A 25702-nucleotide genomic window follows, 5' to 3' on the forward strand; every position below is an offset into this window, starting at 1 on the left:
TTGAATTCCACTTAGCCGGTGCTCTGACTGATTGAGGAATTAGCTTGAATGCTATTTTGAATGATGGCACTGCAACAGCCAAGACAGCTATACGAACAAAACTAAAACTGTATACTATTTATAAATTAAAGTGTGTAATGTTTATTTACATTTCACCCCTGGCCACTGAAAAGGCAGACATTACCTGCATGCTTTTCAACGTGAAATTTTCCCAAATTTTTTGATCCCTCAATAACTAATAAATTATGTATGAAAGCCAGTGATGCTTTGTCTTAATAGAGTTATTGCTATAATTTTTTTGTGCTCATGCCACCTGGAGCCTTGCGACTTAGTAATATAATAGCCTAAAATGAAAGTAGATATTATCAGGGATTTTGGCTGTTGTAATATTGCGATGTATCCTAAATGTTGCCTTTTCCTGGTACTAAAGGCTGCATTACAGTTAATGGAACAATTTTCCTTATTAGACTCCTCTAGCTGAGTCAAATGAAACACGAATCCCTCCACCTGCTTGGCCATCATTTCAATTCCATTTTCCTAATGATCAGTTCAAAAACCTTTAATATCTTACAAAAGCAATAACATCTGTCCTCAAAACACAGTCGCATTAATTATGCGAAGGTGGTAATATTGTATTTTGTCAATATATGGACGAAATTGCTTTTCTTGATCAGAAAGTCTCTGTTTGGGCATAAAGCCACAAACATACAGACAGAAATACAGAATATCCTTCTGACCAGAAACCAGTGATGCCTGCACTGAGGCCTTTGTGTAAAAAATCATTATACCTACAAATGTTCATTGTCTGTGCATACTCTTATATAAAGCAGAAATATGTCTTTTTTTTAAATTAACGTTGTTAACACTGTAGTTAATATTGCTTTTATGTTGTCGATATTGGTCTACAGCCAAAATGCTTCTGAAATTAACATAATCCCAGTTCTGGGTCACTGAAACTGAGAAACTGAATAAGGTTGAAAACTATTGGTTGGCTTCAGTTTCTGTGATATCGTAATAGGTCAGTTTTAGAACCACAAGTTTTATAACTGAAATCCAAATAAATAAAATATATTTTTAGCCCTGAAATTTGGCAAATAGGTGTGGGGGCTCATTTTCAGATTGTCATTCTTCCAAAACTATTTCTCTCATTTTTATATATATATATTTTTTAAAAGGGCTTGTATTAATTGGAATTCAAACCAAATAAGAAATGCAAGTGTGAAATTCTAAACCTATACTATATCTACTTGAACTTTTGGACTCTATTTCAACATAGATTTGTTCTTTCTAGAAGGTCAAACATGTTTTCAAAAACTGTGTTAATATATCCAATAAGTTTTATATTATTTTTCTTTCACAACATGCTGGCACTGTGACTTATAAAAGCTCTTGCATTCTTTCAACTGGTGCCCTTCGTTGTTAAATAATTAAATAATATTATGTTAGTGGTGACAGCCAGAGGCAGACATGTAGCCAAGTGATGAAACCAACATATTCAGATGCTATAATGTGAAATGAATGAAATGAAACCAGTGTTTGTCCATGTCACAGTGTATGTTTGGACTGAGCGTGATTGATAAATACTACACTGTATTTCCAAAGTAGACGACTTTTGAAAAATTGTAAACCAGCGTTATATCAACTTAGCTTTGTGTAACTCAATGCCACCATCTCAGCATGTTTTATAAGCCTGTTAAAGCCACAGTTTTAAACTGAATCTGCATCAGATTTTGGGAGGAAGAGTGATGCTAAATACAGGACTGTCCAAAAATCTTGAGCAAACCTATTTGCACCACTTGTGGCCAGTTCCTTCAGAAGAATATTGATAAGACCAATATTATTGTAAAGAACCAACTACAGACTTTTACAAAGTGCCTTGCATATTGTGGTTTAGTGACTGTTTTCAAAATGCCTTATAATCAGGTATGTCCTACATTTGGGACAGTACAACTCAGCAATACCACTCTGAAGATGGGCTTTGTAAAAGCATAACATTTAAATGCATCACTGAAGTAATAAAGTTACTTCCTGTTTGAGAAACAGTAGAGGAAATCTCAGCTGGGAGACTAAGGAATTTTAATTTTGTGTAAAGAAAAAAAGAAAGGTTCTGGAAATTTTTGTCGGATGCCCTTGTTTAACAGTCAAAAAGCAGGAACATGACTTTGGAGTCGGTGGTCCTGGCCACCTAAAAAAGTACAGGATTCACATTCTTAACTCTCCTTGGGTCTCCACCTCCTTAAAACCAAAGAAGTCCTGGAGGAAGAATCTGGCTTTTCAGCAGCTAAATGCCCCAGAAACAAGCTGTCTAAAACAAAAAGTTGAATAACTCTTCAATGCTGCATGAACAGCTGAGGTAACGTTCAATAGAGGGTATGTGCCAGTAAGAGGTATACAGTCCAGAGTTCAGAGGGAAAGGGTTCAACAGTCTGGGGAGGGGGGCACTGTTCCAAGAGCTCTGTCTCCTTTACCTTTCAGCCTGGTATGATGCACAGCCAGCAGGCCCTGATTACATGACCTCAGGGACCTGCTGGGACTATATCGATGTAATACTTCACTGACACATTAAGGCAAGTTTTCTTATATACAGTATCTTGAGATGCAAGACCAGCTATGATGGTGGCAAAGTGTAAATTACAAAAATAAAGTTTTACCAAGTAACCAAAATACAAAAATCCACAACTACAGGTTTAATTTTAAAATAGTAAAACTAATTTAAAAAAAAATAGTAAAACTAATCCAATATTAAAAGTCAGGAGGAGATAGAGGTTAACCCCTGTCGGCATCCCTGGGGTTGTGGTTAAAGCCTCTGAGGACCAACTTCCGCTTATGAAGCGCCTTGAGGCCACTTTTGTTGTGATTTGGTGCTATATAAATAAAATTGAATTGAATTGAATTGGTAGGGCTGTTCCACCAGGCTGTTCCACTTCTCCCTGACTCGTGCCACCGTTCCCACCTGTCTGAAGGCCACCATCATCATTCCCATCCCTAAAAAGACTGGAATATACAGCCTCAGTGACTACAGACCTATAGCCCTCACATCTGTAGTCATGAAGTGTTTCAAGTGGATAGTGTCTCAGCACATCACAGACTCTTTAGCCCCTTCCCTCGACCCCCACCTGTGATAGAGCAAAGTGCTGAGCCATCTGGAGAACAGGAAGAGCTACGTGAGGATGCTCTTCGTGGACTACAACTCAGTGTTCAATACCATAATCCCAGACATCTTGGCCAACAAACTGGACCACCTTCAGATCCCCCCAGTCACCTGTTCCTGGATCAAAGACTTCCTCACAAACCAACCTCAATCAGTCAGACTTGGCTCCCACCTCTCTCCCCCCACTGTCACTCATCACCGGATCCCCAAAGACCTGGACACCCACATCGCCGCTGATCTTACCTGGGCCCACAACACCAACACCCTGGTAAAGAAGAAGTTGGAGAGCGTGCTCTCCTACTGCCTGGGTGTTTGGTACAGAGGTGCCACTACTGAGAACAGGAATGTTCTGGAGGACAGAACCTCAGGAAAACCAGGGCCCTCCATAGGTGACCCCTTGCACCTCGCCCACCATCTGTTTGACTCGCCGCCCTCTGGTAAATCAGGTCCCACAACTTCAGACTCACAAACAGCTTCCTCCCCTGGGCCATTTAAACTGTTAACAAACACGATCACCCCACACTTTACCCCTGCCCACCTCAACAATCTGAGCCACGGTCTGAGTAACCCCCATCACTCAGGGCACTCACACACAGACTGTATTCAGACTGTTCAAAAGTCACCCAGTGCGATGGTATGTCAGAGTCGTGATACACATGGCAATGGAAACTTGCATGTCTGTGAAGACACCATTAAAGCTAAATGATACATATTTGGAGGGACATATCCTATGGCCAGAAAACCTTGCTTATGCCAAACCACACTCAGAACAGCACTGCTTTCTAGCAAACACTCAGACTAAAACAGTCAAGAGTTTTAAAACATTTGGAGCAATACAGATTAAAAAAATACAATAAAACAGTCAATAGTCAATATATATATGTGTATTAAATGACTGGCAAGCAACTAGATTTTTTTTTTATTTATTTAACTTTATGATAACAACTGTAACATTTGGGAGGGCAGGGTGATTTTTCTGAACTACTTCCAATGTAAATAAATGTGTTTTTTAATTAAAGATCACTTTGCAAATATAGACTGTATGTAAGTATAAAAAGAGCTCAACAATATTTTTTCTATTTAGGTAAAAAAAAAAGAAATTATATAAATAATCTTTGAGTGTTTTTGTGGGGTTGTGTGGAAACAATATACATAATACAGCTTTTTTACCATCTCATCACAGTTCATTTCACTCCTAAAATGAACTTCTTCAGAATTTCAGCTGACATGCAGCATTAGGGTAACTAAAAGAATCCTGGGTGGTATGTCACTGATTGACTCTAATAGGTTACGGTAAATCACGTTTTTTCCCCCTCATCAATTACTCTCATTTATTTAGTGGACCATAACTCTATTTGTGAATGAAAACCTTATTCAAAAGACGAGAAAAAAATAGCTCACGGGTGCTGGATTGTTGGAAAAGGAAGAAAATGAGGTGTCTAACCCAAAGTGACATTTACAAATTACCTGTTAATTTCAACTGGGTTGAGGGATGATAGGAGTGAATTACACTGACAGGAGGGTAACCGGGTAATGAAAGTCGAGTCTGTAGTGGCCAAATAAGTAACCTGCACTTAGAGAGAAACTGGGTTTATTCCATGTGAGCACCTGAAGTATTTCCAGCTCTTATCTGAACTGTATTCTGTCCACACCCACCTGAGAGACTCATGGCGCCCTACATGCAATCTACTTTTGGTCCAATTAAGCAGAGGCTGGATGATGAATAGTTACAATCAGCCTTGTTTTAGGCCTGTGCTCAGGAGGATACTAACAATGCAGGGAGAAACCGTCCAGGTGTCAGAGTGCAAGGTGAAGTGGCGGGACTTACAACAGTGTCACCTTGCATCTTTTCCCTGCTAATGTCTGTGAAAAGTCCTTCCCAAGTGCTGGGAGAACACTGAAAAACCAGTGCCCCTCCTCCCTCCCACATGCCCCGAGCAAACATTAGGGAAGAGAAAACAGTGCCAAGTGGAAACGGGTGACATTTGAATTGAATACCTCAATAATGGATGCCATCTTCCTGCAACCTCCATTTAGCTGGCAGAGCCGTAGCGGCACAAAATCAAGACAGGATCCCTCAGGTCAATGGAAACAGAGGACGCTGGTTAATGATGCCTGTACTGGTCTGAAAGCGCCATTCGAGATGCAACAGGGAAGATAAAAGCCTTGTAACTATTAGCAGTGAGGACAGTGCACATTTCCCAGAATCTAGATTTAAACATAAGTATAATACCCATGTTTGTGCTGTCATGTTTATTGAGTTTTCTCATAGGTCAGTAGTTTCCTGCATGTGTGAGAGAAAGAGAAAAGAGATATGGCTGCGTGTGCGATTGGCCTTAAAAAGGTCGCCCGAGTCTTCACAGCAATCTTCCCATTGTAGCATACTGGCTGAAAACTCCTTAACAATCTCTACTATGGCTGCACAAGACTCCACCCTGACCTCTTTAGAGAGGCCTTCCCAGCTTCTCCCTCACTCTCGTCTGACCGGAGAAAACTAATGAGTGCGAGGCTGTGGGTAAAACCTAATGGGGCTCAGTAGTTTTTCGCTCCGGGCTGACTGCTGAAAATGAACATTTAACCACAGCTCGAGTAATTGAAAAAATGACAAGCAGTACATACAGGCCATCGCCCCACACAAACACACACAGAGTCCAAATTATTCTGATTATTTGCCACCTCCGGATTAGAAGTGCCTTTCCACGCTGTCACTTACACTACCAACCAGCAGCAGCAGCAGCAGCATCGGAGTACACAGGAAGAAGCAGAGCTGTGGAAGTAACATCAATTAGAATGAGACTATTAGCCTCTAGTTATAATAGATATGGGCTAAGTGTGGAGAGTGGAGGTCTTGATGTTACACAGACTTATCTATGTGGAAGAAGGCTGCGCAGTAATAATCTCTCTCTGAGGAACCTTCTCAGGAATAAAGCACCAACACGTCCCTCTTCAGAAGAGGGAAAAAAAAACCTAAAAGTAATGTTGCCGGAGGTTTTCTGAGCTTTACTTTGCTCACAGCTCCACCTGCTTGTCATTTATCGACACTGACATCTTTTGAAAGTCAAACTGCAATGGTGTATGTCTGTATGTGTAACCTTTGACACCCTATTATATATACCACGCACAGTGCATTATGTTTCCTGTGACAAAGAAGTCAAAGAGGGAAATACGAGCACTGACGCAAAAGAAGAAAATGCAAAGAGGTAAATGATGGATTTATGTATACTATGAGGTTTGATGCCTAAAAGGAAAGTGTGTTTCACTGCTCAGCTTTGAAATTTAACATATAAATCAGACAGAAGAACTGAGACGCTCAGAGCTCCATCAAATACACACTAAATCAGTAAGTCGCTAGTGCTTTTCCCCCTAAAAGTAGGCATTGATCCTTCACATGAATACAAATCTTACACTTTAACATATACAACACAGCTTCATTGCAAGTAAATAAACAAATGTGTGTTTTATTGTTTTTATTTTTACTGTGATTTTTGAGAAATAATCTACTGAAAGTGGAAAGTTTCTATGTGTGCTCTGTATTATTTATTCAAAAATAGTAGTTGATTAATACTTTGTGATGAGAATGATTTTTTTTTAACACAAACCAAAAGTTTAAGGTGAATGAATTGACATTAAGGCAATTCAGAGGGACTTACAGCATGAGTGGAAGTAATTTCTTCTGCTTACCCATTTATCAGAAGCATCCTGCACTCAGAAGTATTCTCTCTATAAAACTGACTGATGTCACTGGGTCTTGAATTGTATCATTCATTTCAGGTTTTGTAACTAAACTTAGATAAATTGACGAAAAGGCAGCTACAAAATACCCCAAAACACGTAGGTAGACGTTTCTCTAACTGAAAACGCTACGTCCAGATGAACAGAATCAACTTTACGGGGGGTGATGCAGGCAGGAGTTTATTCAGGAGTAAGTTGAATTATCAGGCAAAGTTACATTTACTTGTTTTAAAAGCTTTCACGTTGTAACCAAAGGAATAATTCACTTCCAGGTTTAGTTGTTGCGCACCATCAAAACCATCCATAAGACATTTGCAAAAGAAATGTCACTGCATTAATGTTGTTCATGTTCCAAGGTTCGATATAACCTGCGGCCAGTGAAAAAGTATGCAGGCCAAGTTGATTGGCCCCTTCTGGCATGTTGGGGTAAGTGATGGATTTTCTGCCAACAGCAGTTATGAGTTCACCTGTTAAGCAAACTGACTGAAGGAAAACATTGCTAATAAACACCATTTTTTTTGTTTTACTGTAATTATATTAAAAGAAAACACTGATAAGAGTCCTATAATCACACAAGCTGATCAACAAGCTTTAGCGTAAACTTGCTCCACACTAACAGCAGAGGTCCATCTTCCTGTCACCTCGAAGCCGACAGCAGGCAGGGGTAAGCTTACAGTCTGATGGGGTGTACTATGGGCAGCATAGTGGCATGGTGATATACCCTGTATCTCGCCCTATGGCAGCTCTGAAAGGCTCCAGCCAAATGTGACCCAGAATTGGATGACGATGGATGGAATGATGGATGGATGGATGGATGGATGGCATGTAAAACATGGTTGTAACACAAACAGATACTAAGTTTGACAAACAGTCTCAGCTGTGGGCAAAAGATGACAACCGCTAAAATCCTAAAATGTAAATTATTAGTTAAATTGTGCAGATCAAAAGGAAAATAATCATTCAATAATCTGCTACAATAACCATATCCATATCCAACTTGCAGAAAAAAAAAGAAAAACTACAGGCCAGGGCCTGCTATGCCACAAATCAGTTACATTTTGCATGTTGACAACTTCAACGGGGAACAGCAGTTGTCCTCCAAGACTCAGTGCCCCTGTAAGTCAGGGGGGTGTCCAAACTTATTTTCAAGAGTGCCATATTTATTAATATCACCCAGGGCCCAACAATTCTTTGTGCCTTTTTTTGAAGCATAAATGTTATGCTTTTTTAAATTTTATTTTGAGTAACATGAGAGTTGTCATTATAAAATAAATCTCCTTTTCATTCACATATGGAAAAAAAAATAACAAAGATCAAACTATCCGGAATGCCTGAAACTTCAGTGAAGCTGCTGAATATCAGTATCACAGGTTCATTTTAAACGAGATGTACTCTTGTGAGCGTGTATAGAACTTTTATACATTCATTTGTTATGCCACATGGTGCTGCCACCATGAGGTGAAAAGACAAATTACACTTTATTAATTGTTTTTGTGATAGCGGGCAATCCGGTCGTTAAGTGATGACGTGACAAATCCTACTTCCGGGCCTAAAGTAGTCTGCGTTTAATATGGCTTTTGTGTTGTTAACATGTTTAATGTTTTGTATTTTCCTCTATTTAATCTCAAAAAGCTCAAAAAGAAGTTTGGTCCTTTTTGGTCCTTTGGTCCTTTTACAGCATCCTGCCATGCGATTACATTTGTTCCTGACCACCGAGAACACTCACGTTAACTTTTATCGAGTGCAAAAAAAGTTAGCTTGTTTATATTATGCTAACATAGCTGTGTCGCTAGCGGTCACGTAGCACATCAACGTCGCTGCTGTTTAGTTTTCTGTCTTCATTTATGTTGGAAGTGATAACAGAGCTGTACGTTTGAATTTGTTTCAAAAACCCCGCAGTCAGGACATGCTATATTGTATTTAGATAGAAGCTAGCAAGCTAACTTCCTGCTAACTTCTAACTCCGTTAAATGTCATAAATTCCGTTTTCATGGATGCCTGGATGTTAAACTCAATTGTTACACCTGGTAGAGCAGAACGCTGATCATTTTATTAAAGATGAAAGACATTAGACAGTTTGTCAACTCTCAGTAATGCCATAGTGATCGTTTGATATATGGACCTGCAGCGGAGTGTAGGCCCAGACACGGCTAGTGACGTTAGACTTAACGACTGGATAAAAAAAAAAAAAAAAAACAAAAACATTTTAAGATAGGACTAAAGGGGCCATATAAGATCTGACCTGTGATTGGCCCCTGGGCCGGACTTTGGACAGGCCTGCTGTAAGTAGTAGGCTGGCAATCAACCCGGCCTCAGCAAGCCAACTCTGCCTGTGTCTGAATACAGACAATGGAACAATGTCAGTCTTAGTTTTACTGGATCTCAGTGCAGCATTTGATTCAGTTGACCACAACATATTACTCAAACGACTGGAGAACTGGGCAGGTCTTTCAGGAACTGTACTAAACTGGTTCAAAACATACTTAGAAAACAGGAAATACTTTGTATCAATAGGTAACTTCACATCTGAGCAGACAAGTATCACATGTGGAGTTCCCCAAGGTTCCATCTTGGGACCCCATCTGTTTAATATTTACATGCTCCCACTGGCACAGATTATAAAGAACAACAAAATAAACTATCATAGCTATGCAGATGACACACAAATATACATCACAATGTCACCAGGGGACCGAGGCCCTGTACAGGCTCTTGGTAAATGCATTGAGGAAATTAATGACTGTTTGTGCCGCAATTTTCTCCAGCTAAACAAAAACAAAACTGAAGTAATAGTCTTTGGTGCCAAAGAAAAATGATTGCAGGTCACCAGAGAACTTCAATCTATACAGCTAAAAACCACAAACCAGGCGAGAAATTTGGGTGTAGTGATGGATGCAGACCTAAACTTAGAAAAACACATTAAGACAATAACAAAATCAGCTTACTATCACCTCAAGAATATATCAAGGATAAAAGATCTGATGTCTCAACAGGAACTGGAAAAACTAGTCCATGCATTCATCTTTAGGCTTTATTACTGTAACAGCATCTTTACAGGTCTACCTAAAAAATCAGTCAGACAACTACAGCTCATTCAGAACTCTGCTGCTCGAGTCCTCACTAAGACCAAAAAAGTGGACCACATCAGTCCAGCTCTGAGGTCTTTACACTGGCTGCCTGTCTGTCAGAGGATAGACTTTAAAGTTCTGATGCTGGTCTATAAAGCTCTGAATGGTTTAGGACCAAAATACATCAGTGACCTCCTGACCCAGTATGAACCTTCCAGATCCCTCAGGTCATCTGGATCCGGTCTTTTATCAGATCCCAGAGTCAGAACCAGACACGGAGAAGCTGCATTCAGCTTTTATGCTCCATATATCTGGAACAAACTCCCAGAAAGCCTCAGATCAGCTGAAACACTCAGTTTATTTAATTCTCAGCTGCATTTGAATAAAACACCAAATCCACACTTTTAAGCTTAAAATTCAAAACTTACATTTTAACTACTGATTTTATCTACTGTTCTGATTTTATCTACTGTTTTTTTAAATCAATTTTAAATCATGCTTTTTATTGTTTTTGTTTTTTAATGTCTCTGTAAAGCACTTTGAGTCACCTTGTTGTTGAATTGTGCTATATAAATAAACTTGCCTTGCTTTAAAACCAATAAACCTTTTGTCCAAAATACAAAATTAACACTTAATACTTGTGCTGTATGTATGCCCACAAACATGATAAGTCTGAAGCCAGTCATGGTCTGATACGCAACTTAGACCAGCATAATGTGGAAAACTAAAGAACCCATATACTAAGAATTAATCGGTGAGGTAAACACGTGCATCCAATGTTTGAAATGAACAATTTTTGCATATTGGACTATAAGATTTTTCCAGGGAGGAACAAGTAGTGCTTGTAATTAAATGTGGAAAAAGCTCAAATACAAATTATATTAAAACCTGTCTGGAGGGGATCCTTTGCACATATTTAAGTGTAAATATTCTCACTATAAAGGCAAACTGACCCTGTGTACTGTGTTCAACATTATCTACTGCATTGTCATTTGAGATGTATTAACATATATTATTATTTATCATATCAGGCTGTGGGGGATCAAATTTCTACAGCAAATACCGAAGTCCATTATGTGCGCTTTAAGCCATTGCGTTATTAGTGGTGGACCACAACTGTGCCTCAGGAGGTGGTGGGGATTTCAAATATACAAAATGAGACTGATTAAAGCCAAATGATTATCTCAGACATTAACCAGATTGAACACGAGCACTGAAACTGTGATCCATCATAATAGTTGAGCATTATCTTAAATGTCCAATGGCTATTCCATTTATGAATGTTATACTTGATGGATGATGGCAATTAACAAAATTTAATCTCCAAAGAGTTCTCTGAATTCTCCCCCCACATTTAAACATGCGCTCATGGAAAAGGTAATACCTTGTTTGGTGTGCTGTCCTTCAGTGCTTATCATTTCACTGATGCTTTGATAGTTATAAAAGAATTACTGTGCTTTAAGAGTCATTTTTAAATATTACCTGAACCCAGTTTGTTTGCTCTAGCAAAGCAGATATTTGTACAAGCCAAAGTTAGAAACGACCGAGCCTACAGTTAATGAAGCAGTCTCACGTTTTGCACCTTGTGCCAGTGAAAACAGCTTTTCTGCTAGTTTCCATCTCAGTCATATAAGCCCCTTCATCTTGCAGTATGTGTCCAGAGACACTAATGGTCTACAGTCATTAATCAACACTCACTATACAAAAACAGTAAATTATGTTCAATACTAAAGGTGCAGACTGTAACATAGTGTATATGCATATGTTTTTGTTAAAGATTAATGGCATGATCCATTCATCCATCCATTTTCTTTGCCACGCCAGTGCATGGCAGCATGCTCCCTGGATAGGTCACCAGTCCATCACATTCTTTATGGGATTTTATATCTACAGAAACCAAGAATGGAGACACCATCAGAGTAAACAAAAGTATTTTAAAACAGGCAGCAGGACATCATCGCAGCAGAAATCATTCACAGGGTTAAAATTTGTTGTTCTGCATTACAAATGCATATTTGACAAAAAGATCTCTTAGGACTAATAATCAAACTTTTCATGCAGATTACTTCAGTTCAGCGTGCCTTATACATCAGTGACAAGCTAATGAGACAAATTTAAAACAATTTGAACCTATTAATAAATAAAAAGTTACATACCAACAAAACGAAAAAGTTTAGGAAAAGTAAATAATAAAGCAATAGCACAAAAACACAATATGCATAAAACAAAGTGCTGAGAGATTAAAAATAAAGAGAAACCATTAAGAAAACACTGTCTTATTTATCAAATAAAAAATGCACATGTGCCTCTGGGTGAAGAAAAAGCAACCCAACAACTGCGTATACTTTAAACAGTTGGGGCTAATTATGAACTTGAGTCTTAACACTGTGATTTCAAAAATCTATTTTATTCTCTCTTTAATAGATTATAAAAAGTTTAAATGCTGCAAACTTTCTTTGTTATATGATTCTAGAGCTGCCACAAATAACACCGTTGCTACGCTAAACATTAATGTATCCTGCCCAATTACAGTTCCACTATAATCAATGAAGGGTGCTAGAGCAGCGCACATGTCCGTCTTGCGTTGCCTTATCACTGCTGATGCACACAGGCCACATTTATGAACAATGATGGAAGAACATGAAGGTTGAACACCATTTTGACAGATTAGAACAAGGACAGATTAATTACTATAACAATAAATTCACATTCAGTACTGGTAAGCATTGTTGGGTTAGAAGTAGGACGAAAAAGTCACCCATTCGAAGACTTTTTATGACTTCTGATCATATTGCAGGAGAAATTTTCCCAAGTCTGAAACTCTGGCTGAAATATTGTGGGAATAAAATGCAATCATAATCCAAAATAATATGTTTTGACCAAAAATATACATTACCTAATATATAAATATCTTCGGCTGTCGTAGCTTGATTGGACAGGTGGTGTCTTGTTTGGTCAAGCTTTGTTGAGCATACAGTCGTGTTTTTGGTCATCTTTTCTCTCCGTGTCCTCATGAATTCATTTTTTTCTCTATATTAGTTATTAAGAAACAGTTTTTGGAAATGTAATGCCATTAAATGTCACTATCATTAAAAAAGAAGGAAAATGAAACAACATTGTTTGTCAAAGTAAAAGACACCACTAAAAAGTAAATGCTATGTGTCTGACATACAAACGATTTGCATTTACTGCACATTTTCCGTAGCCACAGTGTAAGAAGCAGCTCAATCGTCAGTACCCAGCTTCAAATTATGTCCTTTGTTCTTTGATACCAGCCTCTTATTTCTGAGGGTTTAAGATTTTTTTTAGTTTTATGTGATTGCAAATAGAATATTTGGGGGTTTTGCCCAGTTTGGTCCAACAAAACAATACATTTGAAGACAAATATTGAAAGATTAATCATTGACAAAACTACCCCTTAATTATGAATCTACCGTACACACAACATTTTCTGTCTCAATACTTTTTCATTTCATGCAAAATCGGAGTCTTCTTTTATCAAAACTAATATCAGCATACTGTACGTAACTGTGGTGCTGAAGAGCCAATCCTAAAGGAGTTTCACTTGTCAGGAACTCTTCTTTGGAAGACTGGCTGAAGTGTAAAACTAATTAATTGCCCATGAACCACAGGATCCTGCCAAATGTTGTAAGTCTGCACCCAATGCTAACAACTGCAATTTATAGCTATAGATTGGAGCGTTCAGCTTAATCTTATTTGAAGAAATACAAGTTATCTTAGCCAGATGATTGGCTAGGCACTGATAATAACTCACACAGATGCATACTGATGTTCAGGGTAATGCCCAGGGTACTTTAAAAGGCTCCAGCAGTCACTGTGTATTTGAAACTGTTCAGCAGATGTTATTTAATAACACTGATGTTAGTTCTTTTCATTATTCCACTTCAAGTATTGACCTTGTTCTCCCAGCACTCCACCTGTTTTTCCTCTCCTCCTGCTCTTCTGTAGCCTCATCCCCTGGCCTCCGTGCGGTCATTTAGATGCTGCTCCCCTCACTGCCTGCTGTAATGGGAGAGAAGCTTTTTACATCGACAACAGCTCAGTGGGAAATGTTTTAAACGAACGCCTCCATCTATAGTGACGAGGGTAACCCGTGATCAAGTGACTGGGTGTTGAGCCCATAACACAGATGACGGAGACTCATTCCAGTGTTCTTTGAAACCTGCAATTGCTCCTCCTTCTGTCATTGCCTTAATGCAGCAAGGTCCTCATTCATAGCTGTCAAGAAGCTACTCATCTGTACCCCCGGCTTATTTGGGGGAAAATCACACATAAAATGTATTTTTCCACCACAGAGAGGAAAGACGCAGGAACTAATCTCATTTCTTTGACACTTCCATATATGTATTTTCTTCTTTTTTTTTTGGAAGGAAGGAAGACAGTGGAGGATAATCCTTGGATGGATATGAGCCTATCCCGTGTCGGCAAGTCTAGTAAAAGCAGGAGATGCAAGCTGACTTTCAGATGTACCCTCCAGTTTCTGCAACTGATGAGGTTGGAGGGGGTGGTGCAGAGGGGAAAAGTAGACACTAACAAGATCATGCAATATTAATGAGGCGTTGAGACCCATGCAAGGCAAATTGGCCAGTGCATGTAGACCAAAATCATATTTTAATCAAGAATTTTGATTTCACAAAAATATGTGAGGGTTTGTGTCTCCTGTTCTTGTCCAGCTTGCAAAAGAGGGGGGATTATTTTTGTGTCTGGATCTAGAGAAACTAGGAATGATGAGGTAAACTATTAAGCTTTAAGCCATTTCTGAAATGAGGCGTGTAAAGGTGCATTTGCAACAAACATGAAGCAAAATTTCACCTAGTGTTACTAACATAATTTCAGTCACACCGGAAACACAAATATTTGCCCTTGATGGCCATCAGCCCGAGGAGGAGCACAACCAATAGCTAAAGTCAAGTTACAGAAACAGATTTTGAAAACTTGCAATTAAGTCCTTCAGTTTTGCACACTTTTCTCCAAGACATCTCCTTTCACCTGTCCCATTCTAAAAGTTCAGTTCAACAATTCCAGCTGCCCTCAAACAGCAGTTTCTTCTTCATTTCTGACTTTAGGAAATAATTCCATCTGATGGGTTGTCACTGCACAACAAGAAGGAATTTTTTTACTAGTTGAAATAGTTTTGAACTCCGCAGTGTTTGTTTGACTTTGGCACCTGAAGCGGAGTTTGGACCTGGAAATGGCTAATGACGTCAGACTTAGGACCGGATAGCAACTAGGATAGACTCCAACCCCACCATGAAACCAGGATTGGATAAGCAGAAGAAAATGAGTGAATGAACTTATTAGGGTTAAAATTTTATTTTGCTCAGGTCAAAAATCAAGATAAATTTATATCAACGTGTTTTTTTTTTCTTTGAAAGGATGAATTCAAAAGAGATGTGAAAACATTCATGAGGAAAGAAGATAGCAGATAGCACAGAAGCATGCTTCTTTGTTATCTTCCCATTAACTCCATTCACTGTAGAGATCTGGTGAAAATAATAATACACGTTACAAGAACATATTCTTTTCATGTGTTATTTATTTAAAAATTAGAAAAATTTAAGGGAATGAAACGTTGACGAAATGTAGATTTTGTGTTTTTTTAGATCCCAAAAAAGTTTAATATGAACTTTCACATGAAAGTGATGTGTTGAACAGAAATACTGCATTAACACACTAAACACTGGGAAACACACAAACAACAATTAACAGTTGTGGGCATGAGTGACCCGGTCAGAGTAAAATGAGCTGGTCCCAGGCCAGTCCACAACACTGTAACAGCGGTTAGTGTTTGTGAAAAACAAAATAACAATAAATCTCCGCACTTCACTGTATGTTAAATTATTAAAGCAATGCAATTCTAAATCAAATATAAGCATAAAGAGGTCACAGGCAACAAATACCAGCCTAATAAAACAAATACCGTGGTGCAGACAGGAAGCTGAAAAACAATATCACAGCAGAGTGCTTCTTTACTGCTGGGGAACATACGCTCTCTCTGAGATGGATATACTTGCAGGTCATGTTGCTGGCATGCAGTATTTTGTGGGACATACCTACAACATTAGCTGACTTGACCAACAGCCTATTTTTTATGCTTGCCAAAATAGGTCAGCCCTTGCACCAACTGCTTCCAAGTCCATTTTCACAGGTGATACACAGTCCAGGGAATCCATCAAAACTGTAAGTTAAATTATTTGTTCTAAGCAAGATTTCGCAAAAGAAAGCACCGCAACACTGCTGCACGTGAGAGAGACTATCCCAGTGGGAGAAATGAGACCATCTGCCCCTCTGCAGGTGACTGTCCCCAGATAGAGGATGGAGTTGAGCTGAGACAGCGAAAGAGAGCTGCAGGGTAAACTGCCCTGATACGAAGTTGCTGTAGCAAGCAAAGCACTGTAATCAGCACACTATTAGCAACCTTACAGCTGGCACCAGTTTCCTCAAGCCTGTTTATAAACTGTTAGAGTGATACATTTCACTTAGAAGCAACGCATGCTTAACCACAAAGACAATGTCTTGAGAGCTGAATGGCATTCCTGCCCGGTATTTCACCAGGGATGACACTGTGGCCATGGAGTTTTAATACAAAGGCCAAGGATTAATTAATAAACACAAACTACTGTCTGATTCATGGTTTTCACTCATGAGAAAGACTCCCACCTGAAAGTGGTCAGACATCATGGGGTGGCTGTAGCTCAGTAGGTAGGTAAGAAGAAGGTCGGGGTCTGTTGGCGATTCGATCCCTGAGGCTTCAGTCTGCATGGCAAAGCATCCTTGGGTAAGATAGTGAACCCCGAGCTGCTGTCTAATGCGCGTGTATGAACTGGTGTGAATGGGTAAACAAGGCTGTTGTATAAAGTGCTTTGGGTGCTTGAGTAGAGTGGACAAGTGCTATATTTACATTCCACTTACATCAGTCTGTCATCCCAGATTCAACTCTGATTCTTTCCTTCATTTGTTTGTTTCTGCCTGCCACCCACAATCTTTCTTAGATTATATCAACACAGCACAACAGTAAAGGTTTGCAGCTAACAAGCGAGGCTTCTGAAGATCCTTAAAGTTCATTTAACTTCCAATCAATAACTGGAGTACCATTGCAACCCTATAAAACACTGCAAACAAAAATGTATTTCTCCTTTTATTTTTTCATTTGTTTGTTTATGCATTTAAAAATTGTTAAAGTGAAATAAATTGTTAGTCTACTTGGTGGCCTAAAACTTATGTTGACCTGCAAGGAATGAGTAATTGAATCATCATAGTGAAAGGCCAAACCTAATTTAGTTCTCCCTAATTAAGTGGAAATTTAATTAGCAAAAACAGAATGAGCAACTACTTCAATAAAAAAATGTTTTTTTGTTTTCTGTCATGCCAGAAGATCTTAAAAATGTAGTCTGTAAAACAAAACCAGGAGATTATGTTCCCTATTTGTGCTCTTTTGAGTGCCCCCCTCTTTTAAAAATGATATCCAAGGAGGGCACCGTAAAGTTCATCAGGTTGAGGAAGTGACCTATATGCGGTCAGGCTATTGCCTTCTCTCCACTGTCCTATCTCAATAAAAGCCTTACAAAAGCGATGTTGGCCTCACCTCTGTGCACTTCACTCAACAATGCAACACTCCAACTCCAAATGCTCATTATGCAAATATGTAGCCTGAGGTAATGCAAAGCCAACAGCCAGAGCAAATTAGACGATACAATTCTGTGGAGACGCGACAACATCCTACTAAACCCCGTTACTGTATTTTGGATTAAAGGAGTGAAGGTTGAGATAACCTCGCTTTGCTTTCATGCTTAGATATGCTGCTTGGACACATAACATGTAATTTGCCCAGAGGAAAATAACTTGCATAGCATCGGAGTTGCAGCAAACGTTGCTGATAAGGAAAACTTATAGCAATTTGGCATGCTTGTGTTGTCGCCAAAAATAATCATAAACTAGGAAAAACCTGGGCCAGTTTTATACTAAATAAATTCCAGGTATCTGTCCAAAGTAAGGCTTCTTGATCTTGATAATTATTAGGAAAATATTGAGATTATTTAACATGAATACTTATGGACCTGGAGAAAATCATGGATTTGGCTTTAACTCTTGTTGACTAAAGGTTGTCTTTCCACTATTATGAATCAAGCTAAATTACACTTGCTATAGCATCACAGGAGCTGAGTTTGCAATCTTTGTGACATTCCACAGTAAAGGAATGAGACAGAAATATCCCACAGAGTTTCACTGGGTTTTTGTTAGTGTAACTGTTAATGCACTGCAATAAGAAAAAACAAAACAAAGCCAAACTAAGCCCAACATCCACAGTATTAAACTGAAAGACTCATGACAAGCACAACATATTTCTATACAGGAACATGACCTTTCTCCTTTTTATTATGGCCACATAAGTAGCCTGATTGAAACATGCTGTGCGAATCAACATGCACACACAGCACAAGTAATTTCTGAAGAAGTAGTACAGGCTTCCATCAAGACTTCACTGATGCACTGCCTAAAAATGTTGTTATGCAATGTGATCAAACGGTGCAAAAGTACCATATCTGTATATGGACATGTTTTAAATGGCCTGTATTTGTATAGCGCTTTACTAGTCCCTAAGGACCCCAAAGCGCTTTACACATCCAGTCATCCACCCATTCACACACTGGTGATGCCAAGCTACATTGTAGCCACAGCCACCCTGGGGCGCACTGACAGAGGTGAGGCTGCCGGACACTGGCGCCACCGGGCCACCAGTAGGTAACGGGTGAAGTGTCTTGCCCAAGGACACAACGACCGGGACTGTCCGAGCCGGGGCTTGAACCGGCAATCTTCCAATTACAAGGGGAACTCCTAACTCTTGAGCCACGATCGCCATCAAAACATAGTTTGCAATAGCATAGTTTGGCAAAGAAGATCAGATTTGTTTTTTTCTGTGCAGCTGTAAAAAGTTTATTTTTTTTTTTAAATTAACATATTTCTTAAAAAAGGTTGAGGGGTGCAAACAGAACTGAATCTACTATTGTACAGACTAAATATCCTTTACCTTTTTGCAGGCTGATGTCCTGACTCAAAGTCACTCTACTCACTCTACTAATGGACCTCAGGAAGCTGGGTAAAAAGGTTTGGGAATCCAATATTTGTATGTACTGGATATTACTATTGGCAAACTATGGATTTAATAATGGTGTGTCTTTTTATTTCTCACTCTTCCCCTTTGTGATGCTTTTATGCCCATCTCTCTATTAAAAGCACAACTCCATTAGCTAAAAGCATGGTTTTCTGCACTTGTTATAACTTAATGTTCCCTATTTGACTATTATTAGCTCCAATCCATCAACACTAATATTACTCTAATATGATAGCTTTTACAAAAGTCATCCCAGACATCTCTGATGACAAGTGATGCATTTTTCCCTAACAGAAATCATCAAATAATGTCTTGATTGCATTATAATGCTATAAGGAGATGAGCATGTATTGGGTAAACGGAACACGAATGCACAAAACAACGAACCAAAAGCATATCATCCATTGATGGAAACATCTGTGAATCATTATGCAAACTTAGGCTAATTCTTTAGAGTTCGATTCATTAAGGAGTATTGTTAGTTTCAGTGGCTGAGCCCTTATTATCATGCATTTAGGAAATGAGGCAAATAGAAAAGGCATAAGAGCCCAATCAATAGCTCTTTTCATTTTGCCTTAATGGCCTCGTCTTTTTTTCCCCCCTCACGGACTAAAAAGAACACAGGGGAGGTTGGTGTTACAGCCATAAAATGTAATTTCTCTCCAGGAGAAAACACAATAATGCTTCCTATCCCTTTCTGCATATTCCTATAACATTCTGCAAAATTGAGTATGGATTTAACATCAAAAGGTTACAGGAATTTTTCAAATGAGATATTAAAGTCAATATTTCAAGCAGAGGATATTTCAATTCAGGGGCTTACATGATAGAGTCTGTGTGCTAAGACGAGCTGGCTTGCAGGCATGGCTACAGATGTGCCACAAAATTAACTCACTAGGAAAAGTCAAACCCATGGATTTTAATGTCAAACATGGCAGGAAATACAGACATGCTCAAAGCTGCTCCCCTCAGAGAGGACGGCTAGCCAGCTAAATACAAATTGGTATATTAACACACTGCAGCACAGCTTTTATTGTCTGCTTTACTTACTTTGCTAAATGTCCTACTTAATTAAAATATGTAAACTAATCAGTACACAAACAAAAGGCCGGTGGACTGCAAACATTATCGTCTTGATCTTGGTTTTGTTCTGCAAATGGTAATGAGCCTTCTGACTGTACTAATAAGGCTGTACAATGAAGTATGCTTAACACAGTGCTTGGAGCTTTTGCTCATGGCTCTAAAAGACACTTAAAGGAAAAGTGGCCATTGATGTTCTCCTTCCTAACCTGATTCGTAAGCTTTGGCGCTCAAATGCCACAGGGTACTTCTTGCCTTTTCTAGCAGAGTGATAGAAAAAAATAGTTATTTCTTCGATTAGATTAGGACACATAAACCTGAGCAACAATTAGCCGGCTCCATCGAGATAATGCCGTTGTAAAATTTTAATAACACATGTTGCAATTGAGAATGCAATTAGTGCCAAGCACACGGTGACTATTAACAGTATCCACTTTTATGTGATTAATAGTGTTAAATAGCATCCACTTTAAAACATTTGATTAGGAACATGACGGGTGGTGTTGATGGAAGTCTGTAATGGGGTAACCACTGCTGTTTGGGATCATTATCCTAAAAGAGTGTGTATACAGCAAAATCTATCACAGTTCAAGCCTAATTAAGTGCTATAAGCTTTTATAAAATATGCACTTCTCTTAACAATTCATATCACTGGACAATGAGATGAATTTCTGCCACTTTATTAGGTATACCTGATGAACACTAACACAAATATTAGCCAATCACATCAGCAACTCAGTGCAGTTAGACATGTACACATGATCAAAGTTAAAGTTCAAACCGGACATCAGAATGGGGAACGTGAACGTGACATGGAGTATTTTGGAAACTGCTGATTTTTCCACACAACTGTCTCCAGGATTTATAGAGAACAGTCTGTAAATCCAGTGATGTCGTAACCTGCTATTATGTTCGAGATTAGAGATCAGTAAGTATGAAATCACTGCCTACTGACGAATCAAGTCTTTGGAAAATAGCTTCAGTGTTCCTGGAAGATCCCTCAGACCTCTGTGCACAGATAGTAGGAGGGTCTAAAGTTCTGTTTAGCTTTTTTTTTTCTGTTTCATAAATGAGTATCGGTAATAATTATAGATTCTTAGCAGCTTAACTCTATTCATCCATCCATCCATTCTCTTCCACTATTTCTTTTCAGGGTCTCGGGGGGGCTGGAGCCTATCCCAGCTGTCTTAGGGTGAGAGGCAGGCAACACCTTTAAATAGGCAACATTTAATTATTATAGAAGCTCTTTTATAGTTTTACTGTTTAAAGTGTTTAAGTATATCACACATTCATAAAGCACTTTTAACACTAAACTACAATACAGAACTTTTCCTCTCACAGCACTGATTTATCTGCAGCAGCTGTGTTATTATTATTGTTGATGACTATATCCCTTTATTACCACAGTGACCACATCATCTCATGGCTGTTTCATGCAGGATAATTCACCATGCCGCAAAGCTCCGCTTTGGACCAAAATTTCTGATTCCAGCACAAGTTGAATCTATGTCATGAAGAACTGAGGCAAAAGGCTGTCCAAAACACTATCCCCAAGGTATACGTAATGAAGTGAGTGATCGCAGAGTGTACCTGAAGCAGTTTAAGCTGAAAGCTTCAATACAAAGAGGGTGGTGGAATTTTTTATTAACTTATTCTGCCCTAGTTTGTGGAATGCACCCGATCAGCTAGCTTTGCTAGCATAAACAAAATGTCAAGACATAAAAAAACGGTACTCTAATCATATTAAATTACTTTAAACGTGCTAATTTGTTTGCCTGCTTTGACAAGAGGCTGATTTACATCCATCTTGGTAGGCGGAGTTGCACCTTTTGACTTTTGGCAAGGCATTATAAAAGATGGTTGTAGTTTCTGGGTCTGAAAAAGAAACTGAACACCGAAGTTTTTTATGGCAAGCAATGGGCAATAACTGTGGTTGTAGAAAGATTTCCAATGCTACAGAAGTCTTTAGGAAAATGACATGTAAACACTTTCCTGGGCTCAGAATTTATGGGCTCGGTCATTCATTTTGGCTCAAACTGAATAAAACATGAAACCCATTTTTTGATTTTGGTTATTCTAAGAGCCAGACAGGAGGGCTGCTCAGAGCATGTTCACTGACTAGAGACTTGTGACTAGCAAGTTGTTAGCCAATGAGTGTGCGGTTTCATTGTCTGATTGGTTTCACTAAGATTGCAATGGCAAAAATGCTCATCAAGGCTTTTTTGCAAGGCTATCAGGACCATACTGTTTGAGTGCATCAGCTAGCTTTTTTTTTTTTAGCCTGAATGAGTTATTAAGAGACTGTCAGGTACACAATTTTTCAATCAAGCAATCAAGATGTCTTTGAATTGCAGACTTTCTGCTTCAATTCAAACAGTGCAACAAAAACATCACATTAACTGTTCAGGAATTACAGCCATTTTTGTACACACTCCCAGCTCGTACTACAACGTTCTCATATTGGGCACCATGAGTTTCTACACAATCCTGGTGATTTTCCTTTCAGTGGAAGGCTAAAATGTCTTTGGGGTGCCAAATTGTTTGAATGCAGGAAAAATCCTGCATCTGTTGTTATTGTTATATTACTCTGATCTACAATATATATTTCTAGAACAAATATGATTTCAGGTGTTCATTTCGCTCAATGCACTCCTACGGGGTGCTGCAGGTAAAGCAAGTTTTAACTAAACCACCCATGTACAATTCTGATTTATGATGGACTGACTCACTGGGCTACAGAGCTGCATTGTATGTAATCGAGCTCTATGATTCAGTGCTAATAATAGAAGTGACAATCCTGAAAGCCCTAATACAAAAGCTTTAATGCCACTGCTGGTCACTTTTAATATAACAATAACCAGAGGCGACTGATTTAATGGACTTGTTATGGATCAGACCACTGACGTCTGAGGAGGCATAAATTAATCTTGTTGAGCAAAGCAGAATCACCTCTCTGTTCTCCCAGATTAACAGCTGGATTTCCAATATGGCGTTAACTGGCTAATTAAGAAAGAGGAGCTGATTCTAGCAAGAAGTGACTGAAAAGAAAGTTTTACCTCCTCTCCATCGGTGGGGGTATTCTTGAGGGAGCAGGTCGTGGGGTGCCGCTCTTCCCAAAAATCCTCCACGCCTCATCCTTCATCTGCGGCTGTTCGTCATGTCCCGTCACCGGCACAGTTACACCTGAACACTCTGCTGCTGCCAAACACCTGGCTCCATCTCCCACTGTCCAAATGAAAAATAAGCATAATCTGCCTTTCTGAGTATCCAGCAAATGAGGGATTTCATGACAAATTGGGTGGAGGTTTATTATGCAAAGGAGAAGGCAGAACAGAGACAGCGAGGAGCTAAAATAAAGGGGGGCTATAGTTAGGAAAGGTAGAAAATGTGGTAATGACTTGTAAAATTTTGGCTTGGCTGCTAGCTGCTGTGTCTATATTTAAAGTCCATGCTGTGGTATCTGGCAGGGGAAACATTGAGAAAAAAAACCCCAACAACACAAGAGAAAATTTAAATGAATGCTTATAAAGATTTTACTCCAAGTGCGTCAAATTGTGTGGCAACAATTCTCTGAAAATTCATCTCTTCGACATGTTTTAACGTCGCTTTTATATCCACAACATGCAAGTGAGTAACTATATATTTTAGAAACCTTCATTCCAGCCTAAGAACTCCACACAGAGTGATGTGAAATATATGCATCAGATTCCCACCGCAATAGTAAATTAACTGCCTCAATAGCTTGATGGATGTGTTTCTTAAAACTTAATTAGTGTGAAGTTCACTTGGGATAAGTGGGTGTTCAATTAATGTCTAGCAGTTGAATACAAGTGGCATTCAAAAACATTTCAAATCACATAAAACTGAGAGGGAACAGCAGGAGAGGTGCCTCGGAGAAGCAAGAGGAGTGAATACAACAGAGAGACAACTACATTGTCATTATATACTGATATATTATAAAATAGTGCATAAAATGGATGGACGGATAAATAAAAATAAGAAAGTGAACTTTCAACCTAATTTTTTTGATTGCTTCTTTAGTAAGTAGTAATTATATTAACCAGCACTACATGGTAATCTCAGTCCATCCCATCATTAGTAGACCTGGGCTCTAGTTTGGCTTTTGGTTGACTTAAAACACCACAAGACCAGATAGTATACAATTATCCTAATAGAGCCTTTTGCTTTTGGAACACAAGCGTACTTGTGGTTCCTACAATTTTTAAAAGTAGAATGAGAGGCAGAGCCTTGAGCTATCAGGTCCCTCTTGTGTGGAACCAGCTCCCTGTTTGCGTTCATGAGATAGAAAGCTATGTGATTTTTAAGATCAGGTGACCCTGCTATAGGCTCAGGCAGCTGGGGGACTTCCCATTATTCACTATGCATTCCTTCTCCACTTTCCTCTATTCATTAAAAATGTCACTACCTCATATCATTAACCTTTGTCTTCTTTCTCCCACAGTTTGTGTTTTGTACCTCCTGCCTCTATAACGTCCTTTTTTCTCTTCTCTTCCCTCCAGACTGTTCTTCCACCAAGTACTGCTCACAGTCATCGTCTGATGGATTGCTTTCTCCCTCTAATATTGTAGGCTCTTTCCCTTCTCACATCAAGCTCCTTGAGATAACTGTGTTGTGAATTGGCGCTATATAAATGCAATTGAACTGAACTCAATCTGGAGACAGTGAACAATTTTTACTGGGCTTCCAGGCTAGCCAACAGCCAACGGCTGGCCACTGGTGGTCACAAGCCATTCTTAAAAGCCAATAAAATGCTCATCAGACAATACATGATGGTTGCAAGAGTGCATTTTGGCAAATGCAATTACTCCTTTGCTCCCCACACTCACTGTCTACCTCCATGCAACAAAAGCCCGCTGAAACATGAAGGGTTGTAGTATTGTAGTCACTGGAAAAAAGCTTCCCCTATTAGAAATCGTGTCCCTATAATGTATTCTACATATCCATATACATATAGTTTACAGAGATTAGCTATACACAGCAACATGACAATGTTAAACACAACTGCAGAACATTTTTCCTAATGGGCAAACAAACCACCCCACTTATTAATGCTCTTATGTGACACATAAAATGTCACTTGCAAAGACTATTGTTAAAAATTGGACAAACATCATTCCTCCCAAACACATTCACTCATTTGATGTTTTAATGATGGTTGCATAGAGCGCCACAGTCCTGAACGTGGAGCAAAACCTCACAGAGGTATGTAATAGGGAAGGCCATGACATATGATACCCCTCATGACCTATGTATGTGAGTGTTGTTATACTGAAAGAAATCACTCCCATCTGGTCTGGGTGCAAGGATAACAGTGACCCAAACCACTTACCCAAAAAGAGTTTGCAATTTCTTTGACGGTTTGTGCACAACTCTCAACACCATCGACTGATCAAAGAATCTTACTGTAATAGACAAAACCTCTTCCTGTCCAAAAGCTCCTTCTACACAATCAAGAGTTAAGTAGACAAACGTGGCACAGAGGTAGATCTTAGGCCCCCGAATGTTCTATGTCTGATT

At 39.0% G+C, this 25702-nt stretch overlaps 1 protein-coding gene across 1 annotated transcript in view; it reads right to left on the reverse strand.

Annotated features, from left to right (window-relative positions):
- Nucleotides 1-23375, reverse strand: part of LOC146680487 (uncharacterized) — a 142818-nt gene extending 119443 nt beyond the window's left edge. Inside the window, exon 1 of the mRNA XM_085447846.1 lies at nucleotides 23221-23375. Coding sequence (XP_085303972.1) covers nucleotides 23221-23299 — 79 coding nt within the window. The 5' untranslated portion in view covers nucleotides 23300-23375. The remainder of the gene's footprint in view (nucleotides 1-23220) is intronic.
- Between the last annotated feature and the right edge of the window lie 2327 nt (nucleotides 23376-25702).

Source organism: Copadichromis virginalis, linkage group LG23, assembly GCF_057382275.1.
Source record: "Copadichromis virginalis isolate Kocher_CV1m ecotype Utaka linkage group LG23, C_Virginalis_male_GT1.1, whole genome shotgun sequence".
In the NCBI taxonomy this organism is placed as follows: domain Eukaryota; kingdom Metazoa; phylum Chordata; class Actinopteri; order Cichliformes; family Cichlidae; genus Copadichromis; species Copadichromis virginalis.